This window comes from Pinus tabuliformis, chromosome 3_1 (assembly GCF_031772625.1).
Source record: "Pinus tabuliformis cultivar Carrire ecotype Pingquan chromosome 3_1, CPIR1, whole genome shotgun sequence".
Lineage (NCBI taxonomy): Eukaryota > Viridiplantae > Streptophyta > Pinopsida > Pinales > Pinaceae > Pinus > Pinus tabuliformis.
The window spans coordinates 272578763-272593180 of NC_142301.1; the positions used below are offsets into that span (position 1 = coordinate 272578763).

The 14418-nt window shown below is 37.7% G+C and overlaps 2 protein-coding genes across 11 annotated transcripts in view; one reads left to right on the top strand and one right to left on the bottom strand.

Annotated features, from left to right (window-relative positions):
* Positions 1-286: 286 nt before the first annotated feature.
* Positions 287-7837, bottom strand: LOC149186842 (uncharacterized). 9 transcript variants are annotated; one of them, XM_089411171.1, is made up of 7 exons: positions 7339-7835; positions 2507-2623; positions 2297-2366; positions 2108-2180; positions 1757-1905; positions 992-1153; positions 287-714 (listed from the first exon to the last, which is right to left on the bottom strand). In XM_089411171.1, the coding sequence occupies exons 2-6, from the start codon at positions 2525-2527 to the stop codon at positions 1038-1040; spliced, it is 429 nt and encodes a 142-aa protein (XP_089267297.1). In that variant the 5' UTR covers positions 2528-2623; positions 7339-7835; the 3' UTR covers positions 287-714; positions 992-1037. The 9 variants fall into 9 exon arrangements, 7 of the variants coding, with proteins under 7 accessions (XP_089267297.1, XP_089267296.1, XP_089267291.1 ...); XM_089411170.1 differs by having other exon boundaries at positions 2507-2636; positions 7339-7834; XM_089411165.1 differs by having other exon boundaries at positions 2108-2366; positions 2507-2636.
* Positions 7838-8091: 254 nt separating this feature from the next.
* LOC149186843 (2,3-bisphosphoglycerate-independent phosphoglycerate mutase) overlaps positions 8092-14418 on the top strand; it is a 94192-nt gene continuing 87865 nt past the window's right edge. Inside the window, exon 1 of one of the 2 annotated variants that reach the window (XM_089411172.1) lies at positions 8092-8511. In XM_089411172.1, the coding sequence (XP_089267298.1) occupies positions 8307-8511 (205 nt within the window). In that variant the 5' untranslated portion in view covers positions 8092-8306. The remainder of the gene's footprint in view (positions 8512-14418) is intronic. The other variant, XM_089411173.1, reaches the window with a different exon arrangement.

Sequence of the window (14418 nt, forward strand, 5' to 3'; positions counted from 1 at the left end):
ACCAATTTCTTTAAAGAAAGACTCACTTGACAAAAACCCTTTTGACTAATGATTACTCTTTATCTAAAATCAATAAAGCTTTCCAATCAAATTACCACTCTTAAATCTTCGAATTCTAAATATTTTATATGCTTTCATCAAACTAAAATTCTTATATCTCTGAGCCATCATTCTTATAACATCATTCAAATAGTATACTGTAATGTTAAACAAAAAAGACCACCACCATCCATCTTGTCATATCAAATAATTTAATATAACACAAATTTAAAATAACTAAAAGAAATTTATATAAACTAAAAATAAATCCTTTATAAAAGTTAATAAATCCCCAGTTACACGTGCAGGAAATTCCACCAAAATCCAGCATTCATATTTTACAAATTTTATAGCAGCCAGCCACATTTAAAATAATTCCATATTTAAACGAAGTGTCCTAATCTACGAGAACAAAACTTTATCCAATAGATAACCATTAACACTTTCCAATGTATCAGAATTTTCACTAATTCTAAGCTCAAAATTTATGGCTTCCTTTCCAATGTATCAGACTTTTCACTATTCTAAGGTCAAAATTCATGGCTTCCTCTTGAACATTTACTCAGTCACCTTAATCACAGTTCTCAAACCCTCTCCTTTAATCATGTAATCAAATGCCTTGTTGATCTCCGCAAAAGAAACCTCATATGTAATAAATTTATCCAGTTCAAGCGTCTGCAAGAAACAAGTAATGACCAATTACAAACCTATTTGCCGCAACAAGCAATAATCAATTAAAAACCTAATTGCATCATACCCAGTTCAAGCTTCTCCAAAAATCCAACAAGATCTACTAAAACCCTAAATTACATCTAGGAAGCAGAGTCTGGTGCTGTCATTTACATTGATAGACCAACAAACATCTATTGATGACCATGGTTTGACAGTATTTCTAGCAAGAAAATCTAAGCAAACAAATAAATGCATCATTGAATAGTAATTGAATTCTTACCTTATTCAAATACATCTCTACAAGGCCCGGCAAATCTGAACGAGGTTTATAGTTTCCAAAGAAGGTTCCTTTCAACGTCCTTTCGTTCAGAAAATTCACAGGACTCGTTGCAAACACTGCCTCTGAATGAGGGACACCCACTAACACGGATACACCCCAACCCTGAAAAAACAAAAATATGATATTAAATTACCTTTCATATGCATGGCAGGTGTTTGCTAAGAAAAGAAGCAATCAGCTCTTAGATATCTTTTGAATGAATATATTCTTTTAGACAAAAGGGAACTCAAAGTAAATACATCATGGCAGGCTTCAAAGGCCGATAGGATTATTAAATTAGAGTTGTTGAGTTTCTCTATAGTAAATATTAGTGAATGTAAGGTAAATTCATAACAAACAAACATTCTTTCAGGACGTAAATTTGATAAGAATATTCGAAGTAGACGACTAAAAGCTGATTCAGAAGGTATGACATGGACTCTGTAGAGTGGATCCCCTAATCTTGTAGAGTGAATGCCATCATATTACAGAATGAAATAGAAGTCTAAAGTTTTTATCAGAGACATTACAAAAAAAGCTATCACAGTGGAGAGCTGCCTCACAAGGCAGGACATGGAATCTGCTTATTCACCACAGAAACTCTTGTTGTTGAAGATGAGAAGCAGCACAAGAGTCAGGCATTCCAGAACTACTACAAACTTACAACAATATGAACATCCTGCAAATATTCTCATCTATGAGGAGCTTTGGGGGCCAATAGATTACAAGAGAATAGCAGAAATTCTTCACTAAACATGGTAGTAGTGTACTGATCATCTTCGCGGTTGGAGACAGAACTGGTGTTGAAGCTCTCTTTCCTTACAAACCAAGCAGGGGCTTTCTTGTGATAATTCTGAGTACAAAATTTGAGACTCCTGTACAAAATTTCCCACAGAAGAGAAACAAAAGATGAAAACCAACATGAAATGATGATTCAAGCACTACAAAGCTAAAGCGTAGTTTTCAAAATACGTTCTGTATTAACTACATGTGGGCATCAGACTGTCCTTGTATAGTGACTTAAGGGACACAACCACCTTTAAAGGAAAAGAAATGCAGCAATAACCCTTTACTAACCGTGAAAGAAGACCAATATCTACTTGTTCGTAAGAAACGAGTACATTATCTGTAGAAAATTGCTTACCATAACCTGAAGTTTGAATACCATGACACCATTTATGTGCAAGTAAAAAACATGTAAATAGTAGAGTTATGAAGCTCAAAGTTCTGGAAAGCTGGGATGAGTTCAAGAATGTAATCACTAACGGATAATAGCCACTCCATCTGTTCGCCACATTGATTTCTTCTCCTGCACCAGAGGTTCCAAAAATAGTATCTGCCACAAGAGATCCGCATGTTAGGAGTTAGTATCTTGAAATTAAGTGAAAATTTATGTCTTAAGATTAAGTAAAAAATTTTGCTTAAGACTTGCATAAAATCCTGTGTGATTCCAGAACAGAATTAAAAATGTTATACCTGAGAGGTGTGTAAAAGCATTAGATATTGCCAGGGCTGTACATACTCCTTTACCACCACCTGACATGTCTTCAACCAGCAACAACTTTGAAAATCTTTGTGTCATCATTTTAACTTCTGCAAACATAAGCTGGAAAACCTTATCATGTTAAAGAGACCATACCAATAGTAACTCTGGTTTAATCATGTTACTCAGCTTTCATAATGTGATGAAAAAACGTGAATGAAGGGCGATAAATGCTTAAATGCTCATAGTGTAACTCTGCTCTCCTACTATTTGTTACAAATATTAGCTCTACTTTAAATGATGTGGAAAAAAGTGTATCAACGACGCTATTTTAATGATGGTCACCCTATCTCTTACAGATAGTACCTCTGGTTAAATGATGTTACTCTGTTTTCATATGAAAAAGATGTTACAGGACAAATGAATAATTTAAAATGCAATATCAAAACTATCGTATCTTGTTAAAGAGTTTGTGGACGCAGCAAAACTATCTGATGTTGAACCAAATTGCTAAATGTTATAGATTAGGATAATTGATAAACTGTGGAAAATTGTGTGCAGTATCAGAGTAAGATAGACCTTATGTGCACTTAATCTGCTGCTCACTTTTGAATTAAAATCTGTTCAGCCATCGGTATAAGCAATTTACAGTGTGATTTGTATTAAAAACACGCATTAACCCAAGACATCCCTTGCACTTGTATTTTCATATTTCACTTACCTACATTAAAAGTAGGAAAAAAAAATAATAAATATAAGTACTGAGTACGCACATAAATAAACCACTCCTGAGAACACTAATTGAAGTAGGGGCTTCATCATACTGCATTCGTTTGGATGATGCAACCTTGGTGATCCGCTCACTTTTTAGGTGAAACAAAGGTGTACAACACATGCAACATGATTTGATCCAAAACATTTGAAGAATGACATCTAAAGGTTCTTTGCTGTAATCAGAAGGGTAAAAGAATGTTTCACTTCATGCCTAGTATTTCATATAGTCAAGGAACTGGTCTCTAATGTTTGTATAAATGAATTCTACGTCTATTTAGTGGAGAAGGTCTGTGAAACTGAAATATCAATTTCATTAGTTTCTTTGTACTACCTCTTTCACCTGAGACCTCTGTTACTAATTTTCTAGTTTAATAAAGTTTGCAACTCTTGAAGCATGAAATTACTGGCCTAAAATAAGAGGGGACTAAAGAAATGATTTATTTAATCTCCAAAAGATTTAAAAAAAAAAAACAGTATATATTTAGTGCAAAAGTCATAACCATCTGATAAGGAACACTATGAAGAATCCTAAAAACATGGGTGTGGCTCATTCCGTTGGACAGGTAGATGGTGCCCAATTCAGGGTATGGATGCTAATGCTGCATGTAAAGCAATAGTGCAATAGGGTATGGATCATTCCTTTAGACAGATAAGTGGTGCCCAAAAAGGGATGTGAGTGCCAGCATTGCACATGTCAGGAATAGTGCCACCGAGAGTATAATTCCCCAAGATGTGCATAAATTTTGTAAGTAACGATTTCTAAATCCATGACTTTCATTTTCACATTGATGCATAAAAGAAGCAAAGCATGCCTTAGACAAGGAATGTGTACTATAAACGGCATATTGACATAAAACCAAATAGGAAAAATCTAAATTGATGAGCTTACTAATTTCAAGCATACAGATCAATTATCCACTGCCTAAGGTTATGTAAGCATAATAGTTTCAGGCATGGAGACCAACTACCTACAGGCTAAAATTCAAGCTAAATCTAAGTGTATTCTCTCTGACTTCTCAAACAATTTCCTGGGACATGAAAACTGAGAAAGTTACATATTTTATTCGTGAACAATCTGTAGGTGTAATACTTGCCCACAACACTCATTCATTTGGCAAGCTCCACTAAGACAACCATGTTATGAGGCAAGTACGGTTAATCAAACATCATAAATTATTTAGAAGTATCGGAACCCTACAGATTGTTCATGCAGTTTACAAGACTTGATGTCCTAGCCTTCCGGAATATTTCAATTTAACACCACTCTCATTTGTGAGGCTGGGAAACAAACAAAGCCACAATGATTTCCAGAATGTAACTCAATATGCTAGCTAGCACAGTACCACTCATACAATGCATTGAATCTTCCGACAAGAGTGCTCTGTAGTCAGATTATCAGAACTGAATCTATTTGTGTGAATTCCGGCATATAGCTGCATAAGTGCTAATAACTACCAATGACATCACATGCAAGATATGCTAAGACCTGAAACAATTTTCCCTCTGACGTTACAGAAATTGGGCATAGGAGTACAAAAGTTATTCAAATCCCTTAATATAGAAGACAATTAAACAGCAATATCCCTAGATTTCAAAAAACGAGCTTATATTTTACTAACTTTAAATGTTATATGCTCTAAAAAAATAGGACAGAAACTGCAGAAAGCAGAATCTGCTTGAAAAATACTCTATGGTCTTTCGGCCAAACAGGTGGCATCCAATGTCAGACCTTCATTACATTCTCCATGGAGAAGGTTGTTACCTTAAAACCCTAACAAACATATATACCAATTACAGTCACCAATGCATTACCTGCTCTATGGAGAAGGTTGTCCCTACACTCGAGCAGGCTAAGGTTATGGAAAGGCTAATCACGTGCCATCATAAAACATAATACAATGGATTCATCATGGGAAAGGGAAATTTGAACCACTGAAAGGAATATATGTGCCGGAAAAGGGACCAGTGGTCTAATAATTCCGTTAAATCATAGAATTTGGTATAGCCTGCGTGTACATCAAGGCAGCGGAGTGGCCCGCCTATACTTTGAAAGATTATGTGTTTGATTCCTGGGGCTCTGAGGTCAAACAGTGGAAAAAAATGATAGAACCCATGTTCTCACTTTCCTGGTTTTTAAATGAATCTTGGTGTATATATCCATGGTAGTACCCAGTGCAATGATGCCCTTCCATACACCACCTCCTCATTTCTTCACTGTTCATGAAGCCACATGAACAACCCACATGGCAATTCTAGAACATTCTGTCCATTCCATTGCTTCTTCATTTGGATTTAGATTTGCAGAAGCTGCTCAAGGATTTGCTTGATGCATGCATGCATGACTTCTGTTTATAAGAGGAGATTATTGTAGACTGTACATTACATCTACAGAGTCTCCTGAGAGGATAAATAAATATCCTATTTTGCTCTGTTATCATGAAGTCCAATATGAGTTTGAGTTTGAGCTGTGTTGCAGGCTGCCTGGATGTAGAGGCTCCTGTGAGATTCAGCTTCCTGAGCTTATACCAATGGCCAGACTCAGAGGCAGAGTTTGTTCGCGTTTTGGGTATGAAGGAGAACAACCGTATGATTAAGAAGCCCATGAGAGCATATAAGGAGAGCATCTACACTTGCAGACAAATGTATATCAGGAGTTACACTTTCTCTAAGAAGGAGACTGTGGCAGAGAAAACAAAGAAGTATTATGAGAGAGATAAGAGAAAGATGAAGATTTGGAGGCCCAAGAGAGTAATGTGTCTCTTGAGGAAACTGAGAGCTAGGTCTCTGGAAGCTTTCAATGCTTTTATGAGTGCTGTCTTCCATTGGCTTCTGGCTTGCACCACCAGTGTGGATGTCAAACAGCAGCAGTGAAGTACATTGGTGCAGGCCTAACTATTTTGTTTAACTGTAAGCTATTAGTGGTCAGTATGTATTAGTTGGTTTCATGGGTTTGGTGGTTTAACAGAATTTGTTTTAAAACCCTGCAAGGGTGGGGCCTTGATGGGTTTGCTATTTGCTGTTATCTGCTCTAAAAAAATAGGACAGAAACTGTAGAAAGCAGAATCTGCTTCAAAAATACTCTATGGTCTTCCGGCCAAACAGGGGGAACAATCTAGTCCAAACTGTGGAGGTGAGCAAAATATTGATGTATTTTTGGTCATTCTGTAATATAAAACGCAGTTTTCGCAAATGATCAAAACAATCAAAAACCAATTCCAAAACTGCATACATCTTTAAATGGCAATGATGGCTAAGGACCACTGCATGCATGGAAAAAAGTCAACAAGGATCAAACTAATAATTCTCAGCCTCTGGTTGGTTAATATATGCAGGTTCACAAAATTGGTGCCACAATATGCTTGACTATTTATAGAATTTTCACAAACCAAACCCTTAACAAGTGAAACCAAACACTAACTCCACAAATTTCAGTAGGAAATGACAATTTGCTAAAATATTGATCATTACTTGACCAAAACAATCCACCAAGGCATACCGGAAACCTAGAACCCAGCATCATAAACAACCGCTTTGCACAAACCAGTATCTGAGATTAATCATTCTTTCCGGATCTAGCCCCAATATCCTGAAAGTATTACATCTTGCAGTGTGTAACTTGAAATTGAAGAGCGCATGTCTGTGCAAGACGGTTTTGCACATCAACTCGGAATGCAGAACAACATTGCAGTGCAAGGAGAAACTTTGGAAATGATAAACTGTTCTCACCGTAACTATTTCTACAAGCAAGAAAGGCCACCCTGATAACATAATGCATACAGATCGAAACTCTCCTAGAAAATTTCTCACAGCACCTCTGAAGGTCTATGCAACATGTTCATACAATAAAGTAGGTTGAGGGCCTTGAAACTCCAGAAAAACCCATAACAGTTATGCAGAGCTCCCACAGCCAATAATTAAAACATTAACCGGGAACAGAGACACTTAGAATTCCAACCTGGAAAAGAAGTAAAAGCAAGACGAAGTGTATCCTTGAACAATTGTCGTGCAAGTCAGAAAGCAAGGTGGGAAAAATATCAGTTTTCATACATACCTTGGATACCGGATATCGATGCAGTGAGACGTATTTGCTGTGGCAGGCTTCAGGTCGAGGACGAGCACAAAGATGCGGACAAAATATCAACCAAAGAAACGCAGAAGGGTTTTCGAATATGCAGAGTGAGCCAGCAATAAGCCCAGAACGCAGATAAGCAGATAAGACAGCAAAAACTGGAGACATAGTGCAGCAGTGAGTGGAAAAGCAGAAAGACATTATTGCAGAGGGCGTGGAGAAGACATGAAGAGCAAAATATGGATGGATTTTCGTTGAACAGGGTGTTTTCTGTTCCGGCAGGCGCGGGCGCATCAGATTCCGAGAGCAAGATTAATGAAAATGGCCGTGATGAGATCCGGAAGCTCGCGGAACAGCAGCACGGAACAGCTTATACAAGCTTTGCAAGAGTGCCGATATGCAAGCCGATATGCAGGACGGAGTTCGCGAGGGAGGTTAGGTATTCGTTTCCTGCACAAACACGAAAACGGAGTACAAAACAAAAACGGAGTATAAACGAAAACGGAGTTCGCCAGGTGTCGTTGGCCACATGTCAGCGCCAGAAAGAAAAGGACGACGAAAGGTCCCTTTCAAAGAAAGGCCTATCGGCCTAAATATAATATATTTTACCACCTTTTATATATATATAAATAGACAATCCAACAAACCGAACTTTACATATTACCAATTAACCACTACATTAGATATATTTTACAACCTCAAAAAATAAAAGCAAGCCTTTACATGTGATGTTAGTATAGCGTGTGCCCTGCTGAACTGCTATTGTTGCGGCCACGAGGCCAGGTAGGTTTTCCACGTGTAAATACGTGTTCCAAAAGGAACCATCGATGACGTGGCAGGTTGCGTGTATCACCGCTTGTATGGCCAAAATTTCACAGGGAGAATCTAGAGAAGGAAATTAGGATCTTAGTGACACGGAGCAGTGTATTCGCAAGTATCTGTTTGCAAATATGATGATGATGGATGTGTTTCAGTCCCCAAGCATGATCACCCGATCCTCCGTGTTCCCAACAGCCACCTACTCGGATTCTGCAGTGCCCAAGTCACGTCGATCCAACTTCGGTATTCGTTCCAAGGGTGGTGATTCTGATTCCAACAATGATGACAGAAAGAAAAGCAAAGGCAAATCATTTCTCAAAACCCTTTTCAGTACTGGTATTGATTGAATTGCATTTGTTAATTGATTTTGGAACCCAGCAATGTAAATATACAGTACCATGTACCCTTTGATGCCTTAAAGATATTTGTGATTGAAGCCCCTGCGAGGCAACCTGCAACATAGAATGAGGAGTCATGTTAGTTCCTTCCAGTGAAAAGAATATTTTTGTCAGATGAAAATTGAAACGAGGACTTGGGTGTGTGTGTTTTTCTCTTGGGGGTGACTTACATGCAATAGCCTATGTATGTGGATGAGTCTGTATGGGGCGGTGGTTTACTTAATGAACAATTTCAATCCGACTCCAACTTAATGGGAAAAACTTGAATCAAGCAAACTGTTTTGATACAAATTTTGTATCGGCTGGAAATTTAAAAGGGGAGTTTGGTTTTTTGGGGGTTGGGGATGGCGTATATGCAATAGCCTATATAAGTGGGTTAATCTGCATGAGGTGGTGGCTTTTATAGGGAACAATTTCATGCCCACCCCGCCCTAATGAGAAAAAAAGGTTAAATTAGACAAACTCTGTTGATACATATTTTGTATCAGCTGAAAATTCAAAAGAGTTTGGTTTTTTCCTTTGTGGGGGATGGCTAACATGCAATTTCCCTGTATATGGGTTAGTCTGTGTAAGGCGATGGTTTATGAAAGGAATATGTTCAATTACACCCACCCTAACGTTAAAAAAAATTGAAATCAAGCAAACTCTTTTGACACGTATTGTGTATCCGCTGAAATTTTATAAAGGGAAGTTGGGTGTGTGTGTTTTTCTGTTTGGGGTTAGTTATCTGCAATAGCCTATTTATGTGGTTTAGTCTGCATGACTTAGTGGTTTATGTAAGGAACAATTTCAATCCCACCTCACCCTAATGGGAAAGGAATTGAACTCAGGCAAGTTCTTTTGATGCATATTTTGTATCGGCTGGAAATACAAACAAGATTGCTTTCTTGTTTTTGTTGGGTGTGACTTATATGCAGTAGCCTTTGTATGTCAATTAGCCTACATGAAGTTGTGTTTTTGTAAGGCGCAATTTCAATTATATGCAATAGCCTCTGTATGTGGATTAGTCTACATGAGGTTCCTTATTCCCACCCCACCCTAATGGGAAAAAGGTTGAAATCAGGCAAACTCTTTTGATACATATTGTGTATCAGCTGAAATTAGAAAATTTAAAAGAGGAGTTGGGTATATGGTTTTTTTTGTTGGGGGTGACTTACATGCAATAAGCTATGTATGTGGGTTAGTCTGTATGAAGTGGTGGTTTTTGTAAGGAACAATTTCGATCCCACCTCACCCTAATGGGAAAAAATGAAATCAGGCAAATTCTTTTGACACATATTTTGTACCATTTTGCACATTTTGAAAATCAGTAGAATATTTTAATCTTATAGACAGAGAGACACCTCCCTTTACTTTTATACCACCGACTCAGGTGTAGAAGGTGACTAAGACCTATGTATTAGATCAATGTTGAATTGTTTTGAAATAAAGTTCCATTATCTGGGATCTGTGTTGGTTTTTTTCCTAGTTCATTGATGTTTTCAGTTGTTAGCAGTTGATGGAAACAAGTGAAATGGCTACCAATTTTGTAGCATATGTTGTTGTAGGCCTGGCATCCCAAAATTATATGTTGTCTTCAAGTGGTCTTCCTTCCAATCCCAGTCCCAATTCTTTATCTTGGTTCACATTATTTCGATTTTCATAAGCTTTGCTAGTTCATGTGATTGTCTTGCTGAAACTCTGGATGGTTAGAACTTCCTTGAGAAGAGGGGCCAGACTCGAAAGATCCTTAGTGTAAACTGCTTAGCCAGAAAGAAGTTTTTGAACATCAATAGACTTGTGTTCATTATGATGTGACATGTTAAAGGGACACTTCTCTTAGTGGTTATCAATTTGGGAGCATATGTTGTTATTGGCCAGGCATCCCGAAATTATATGTTGTCTTCAAGTGGTCTTCCTTCCAATCTCAGTCTCAATTCTGTAACTTGGTTCGCATAATGTCGATTGTCTTCAAGTGGTCTTCCTTCCAATTTCAGTCTCCATTCTGTAACTTGGTTCACATTATGTCGATATTCATAAGCTTTGCTAGTTCATGTGATTGTCTTGCTGAAACACTGAAAGGTTACAAACTTACAACTTCCTTGAGAAGAGGGGTCAGACTCGAAAGATCCTTGGTTTAAATAGCTTAACCAGAAAGAAGTTTTTGAACATCGATAGACTTCTGTTTGTTATGGTGTGACATGTTAAAGGGACAATGCTCTTAGCATTTATCAATCTTTTTGGGTATCATAAGTGAAAGAGAAGATATTGTTGAGAAATCTAGGGCATCAATATTAAGTGATTTCTCTTCTATTGACAACTGCTTGTGAATGATTTTTACTTCTTAAATTAGGATCTTCTGTTAGTATAGTGTTATTCTTCATCAAACAGCTACCAATGCATAAACCATAAAGAGACAAGTGACACAGAATATAGGCTATCAGCTAGGGCCAAAACCTCTCCCACTTGAGAGGAAAATGCTAACAAATTCTTTTTGTTATAGAGACTTCAATTGACGAATACCAAGATCAAGACCCTTGACCTATTTTCAACTCCAAGACCAAGACACAAAGCTTCCTTGATGAGATTCTTAGTCAACGATAGTCAACTTTCTGCTCTTTCCTCCTTCTCGCCTTCTCTTCGGAATTTCGGCTTCCTTGACACTGCTTCAGATCTGCAACCTTTTCAGCCTAATTCAGAAACCATAACTCGTGCATATGACCTTCTCTTATGCCTTGATTTCCTTCACTTTAGTTGGAGGTGTCTTCCTTGGTAACTCGACTTATAATATACCTTCATCTTCTCCTTGTTATGACCTACGAGTATCACAACAAGAGCTTGGCTTCTTCTGCAGTGGACAGCATTCTTCCTCACACGTGTGGAGTAGAATATCCCAAAACAGAACCAAAAACAATGCTAGAGACTTCGCTCTTCCTTCTCTTCTCTTCGCTGGCTATAAGACTATCGTCTTTGACCCTTTCACACTTCTTGTTTTAGTCCTCTTCATCATCGAATTTCTATGCTCCAAATGAAATCCGAACTGCGCTATTTATAGTTGTTTGCCCATGTATATAAGCCGACATGAGTGGAGTGTGAGCTGACATGTCTATTTGAGAGATTTCATTATTCTTCTTGAAGCCGACTTGCAGGAGGTGTCTTTGCTTGCTCTTGGAGGGCCTTCTTATATACTTAATGACTTATATAAAAATGTAATACGCCCAAGAAGGGTTCTTCATACATGACATTTACTCAATTTGACTTTTATGACTAGATGACAAAACCTAAAGGTTCACAATGGGAACCTTAACTAAAATAAAATTCCTTGATCATGAAACCCATGAATCAAGTACTACAAAAATAATTTCATTTTCTTCTTTTTATCAATTACACAAAATCACAATTGCACATTTCATATGAAGACTGAACCTAGTTACACTTTTCAACACTCCCTTTTAACTAGGGAGGTATTCATAATGGTACTTGGTCATTCTCAATTTGAAGAATTCTCATAAGAAGAGTCGGATTGGTAACCCATCTGTTTAACATCATATCAACCAACATTGTAACATAGCAAGGCCTTGACTAACAACTCTATCTCTCCACAAGATCTGAGCTCAATGTTGGCAAGACCAATGATGTACACTCTTATCATTGTCTCTCTCAGAACATACCCCACTCGGGTTCTCAGGGTGTGTTCCACCAGGACTATTCTTATCTTGGATTCCCAGACCTCAAAGAATATCAGTCCTCTATGACTACTCTTATCTTGGATGCCCTAACTCATCCTCAAAGAGCATTAGATGCTAGATGTTTACCCAATCCTCCATTCTGTCTTCCCAGGTGAAGACAAGAATGATGTGTCTATCTCTCCCTCTTAATTAGGGAGGACATACCTATTCCAATGAAGGAATGTACCTAAGCTCCCTCTTGGCTTAGGAATTTTGCTTCCAAGTTTCTTCCAAGTAAGAAACTTGTTCCCAGACTCCCTCTTAAATAGGGACCTACAGTAGCTCCTCAGGTGGAGATGATGGGAAGAACTCCTCCTCACGATGTCATGAACTTGTTTTCATTATTCAGGAGTCTTCATGTTTTGGCACTTTTTCATGGGGCACAAACCATCCATCACTTTCATCCATGAGTCAGTCATGTCATCATCAGAAAGTGATTCATTAGTCCATATTTGGCCTACCTTCATGCCATGTTTCCCTAAGGGTCTTTCATCCTACTACGAGGACATCAGTGGTGGAAGACATCCATAGATCTTCCCTTGGCAGTCCTGCATAAGCCCATCCAGATATTTGTTCAAAAATAAGAAATGAACACTTAAATCAAAATTATCTTTGTGATAGTCTTTCATCATGACATCTTCTAGTTTGCATTAGCATCCTGCATACATATCGACACATCTCCCAAAGATATATATATATATATATATATTGTCAAGGGTATCTTTTCTTTTTCAGACTCCATCAGAGTCTTCATATCTTTCATGGAGATATCCTAGTCAAATCTTCTTAGTCTTTGGATGTTGATTTCCTTTTCCATGGTTGCATATCCCACGATCTCTTCCTTCCTTTCTTCACACATTTCATTCCCAGGAACTTCTAATCAGAGTTCCTCCAATTAATGTCAACCACCTCATATTTCATATGAGGACATATTATGTTGATTTCATCTAGACAATGTGTGACTCATGCTTTCCTGCATCCTTTCAAAGGAGAAGATCCTTTTCTTTTGATCATGCTCTCAAGATAGAGCATTGATCCTTGTTACCTACAACCATATGACATGACTCTTCAATATCGAATACAAGCATACATACCTCATTTTCCTTTCGGTCATCCAAACTTCCTGCAGTAGCTTCCTTGATTGAAAGAACTTCAATCCCTTGATCTACTTCATCTTGTATGTCATCATACCATCATCCCATGAATTCCACAAGTTGGATTTTTTTGATGAAACACTTGTTTCCCCTCTTGATCGGTGAACCTTCGATGAAGATTCCATCAGAGAATATTGCGATCTAGAGTATCCTCATCTAGCAGGTGTTTCCTTTTGACATATGTATGATGAGCCTTGTACTAGATGAACTTTTTCTTTCTTTTCCATAAGTGCCACCTATGTTACAAATAAGGTTCCCAAGAGTTGTATTCTTCATAGTTGACTACCATAGATTTTAATTTCAACCATCTTTCATGCTCCTCTATGATGATGTCTTGAGCTCTTGCTTTCATTGTTTTTATGATGCCATGATGCATCCCATCATTTTTCTTAGTGAATCATGATAGCCATATCTTAAAACAGAAGACTCGGGAACTATGAAAATAACTTAGGTTAGGAAGACTATCTTTGTCATAGTAGAGATCTCTTACTTGCTCTTTCTTGGACTTCTTCTTTTAAGCTTCCTCCTCTTTTTCGATGATATGGTGTTAGGTCCCTATACTACTAGTGTAACCCCTTATTGTTATTAGTACAACCCGCTTATTATATTGTTGTGCCCATTTAGTCCCCATATTGTTATTATTGTGCTCCATAGAAGCCCACTATTGTTTTTTTTTTATTATCCGAAAGAAAAATCGTAATTTTATTAATTAAAACAAAATTACATGTTGCAGATGCTGTGGCGCATTCCATCAGCAGTAGTTTGCTGCTGATCAAAGTTCATGAAAAACAAGATAATAATGTACAAGTGGGGAAAAGTCAAGCTTTTCGCCCTTTTTTCTTCTCAACCTTTCGCCACTCCCCTTGAGTCGGTAATGAAGATACAAGTGCTAGTGAAGTGTCAGCCACAGGTTGGGGGTTGTCTTTATCAGAATCTGAGGTGTCTGATATGTGTTGTCGTTTGGATCCGCTGATATCCATTGTT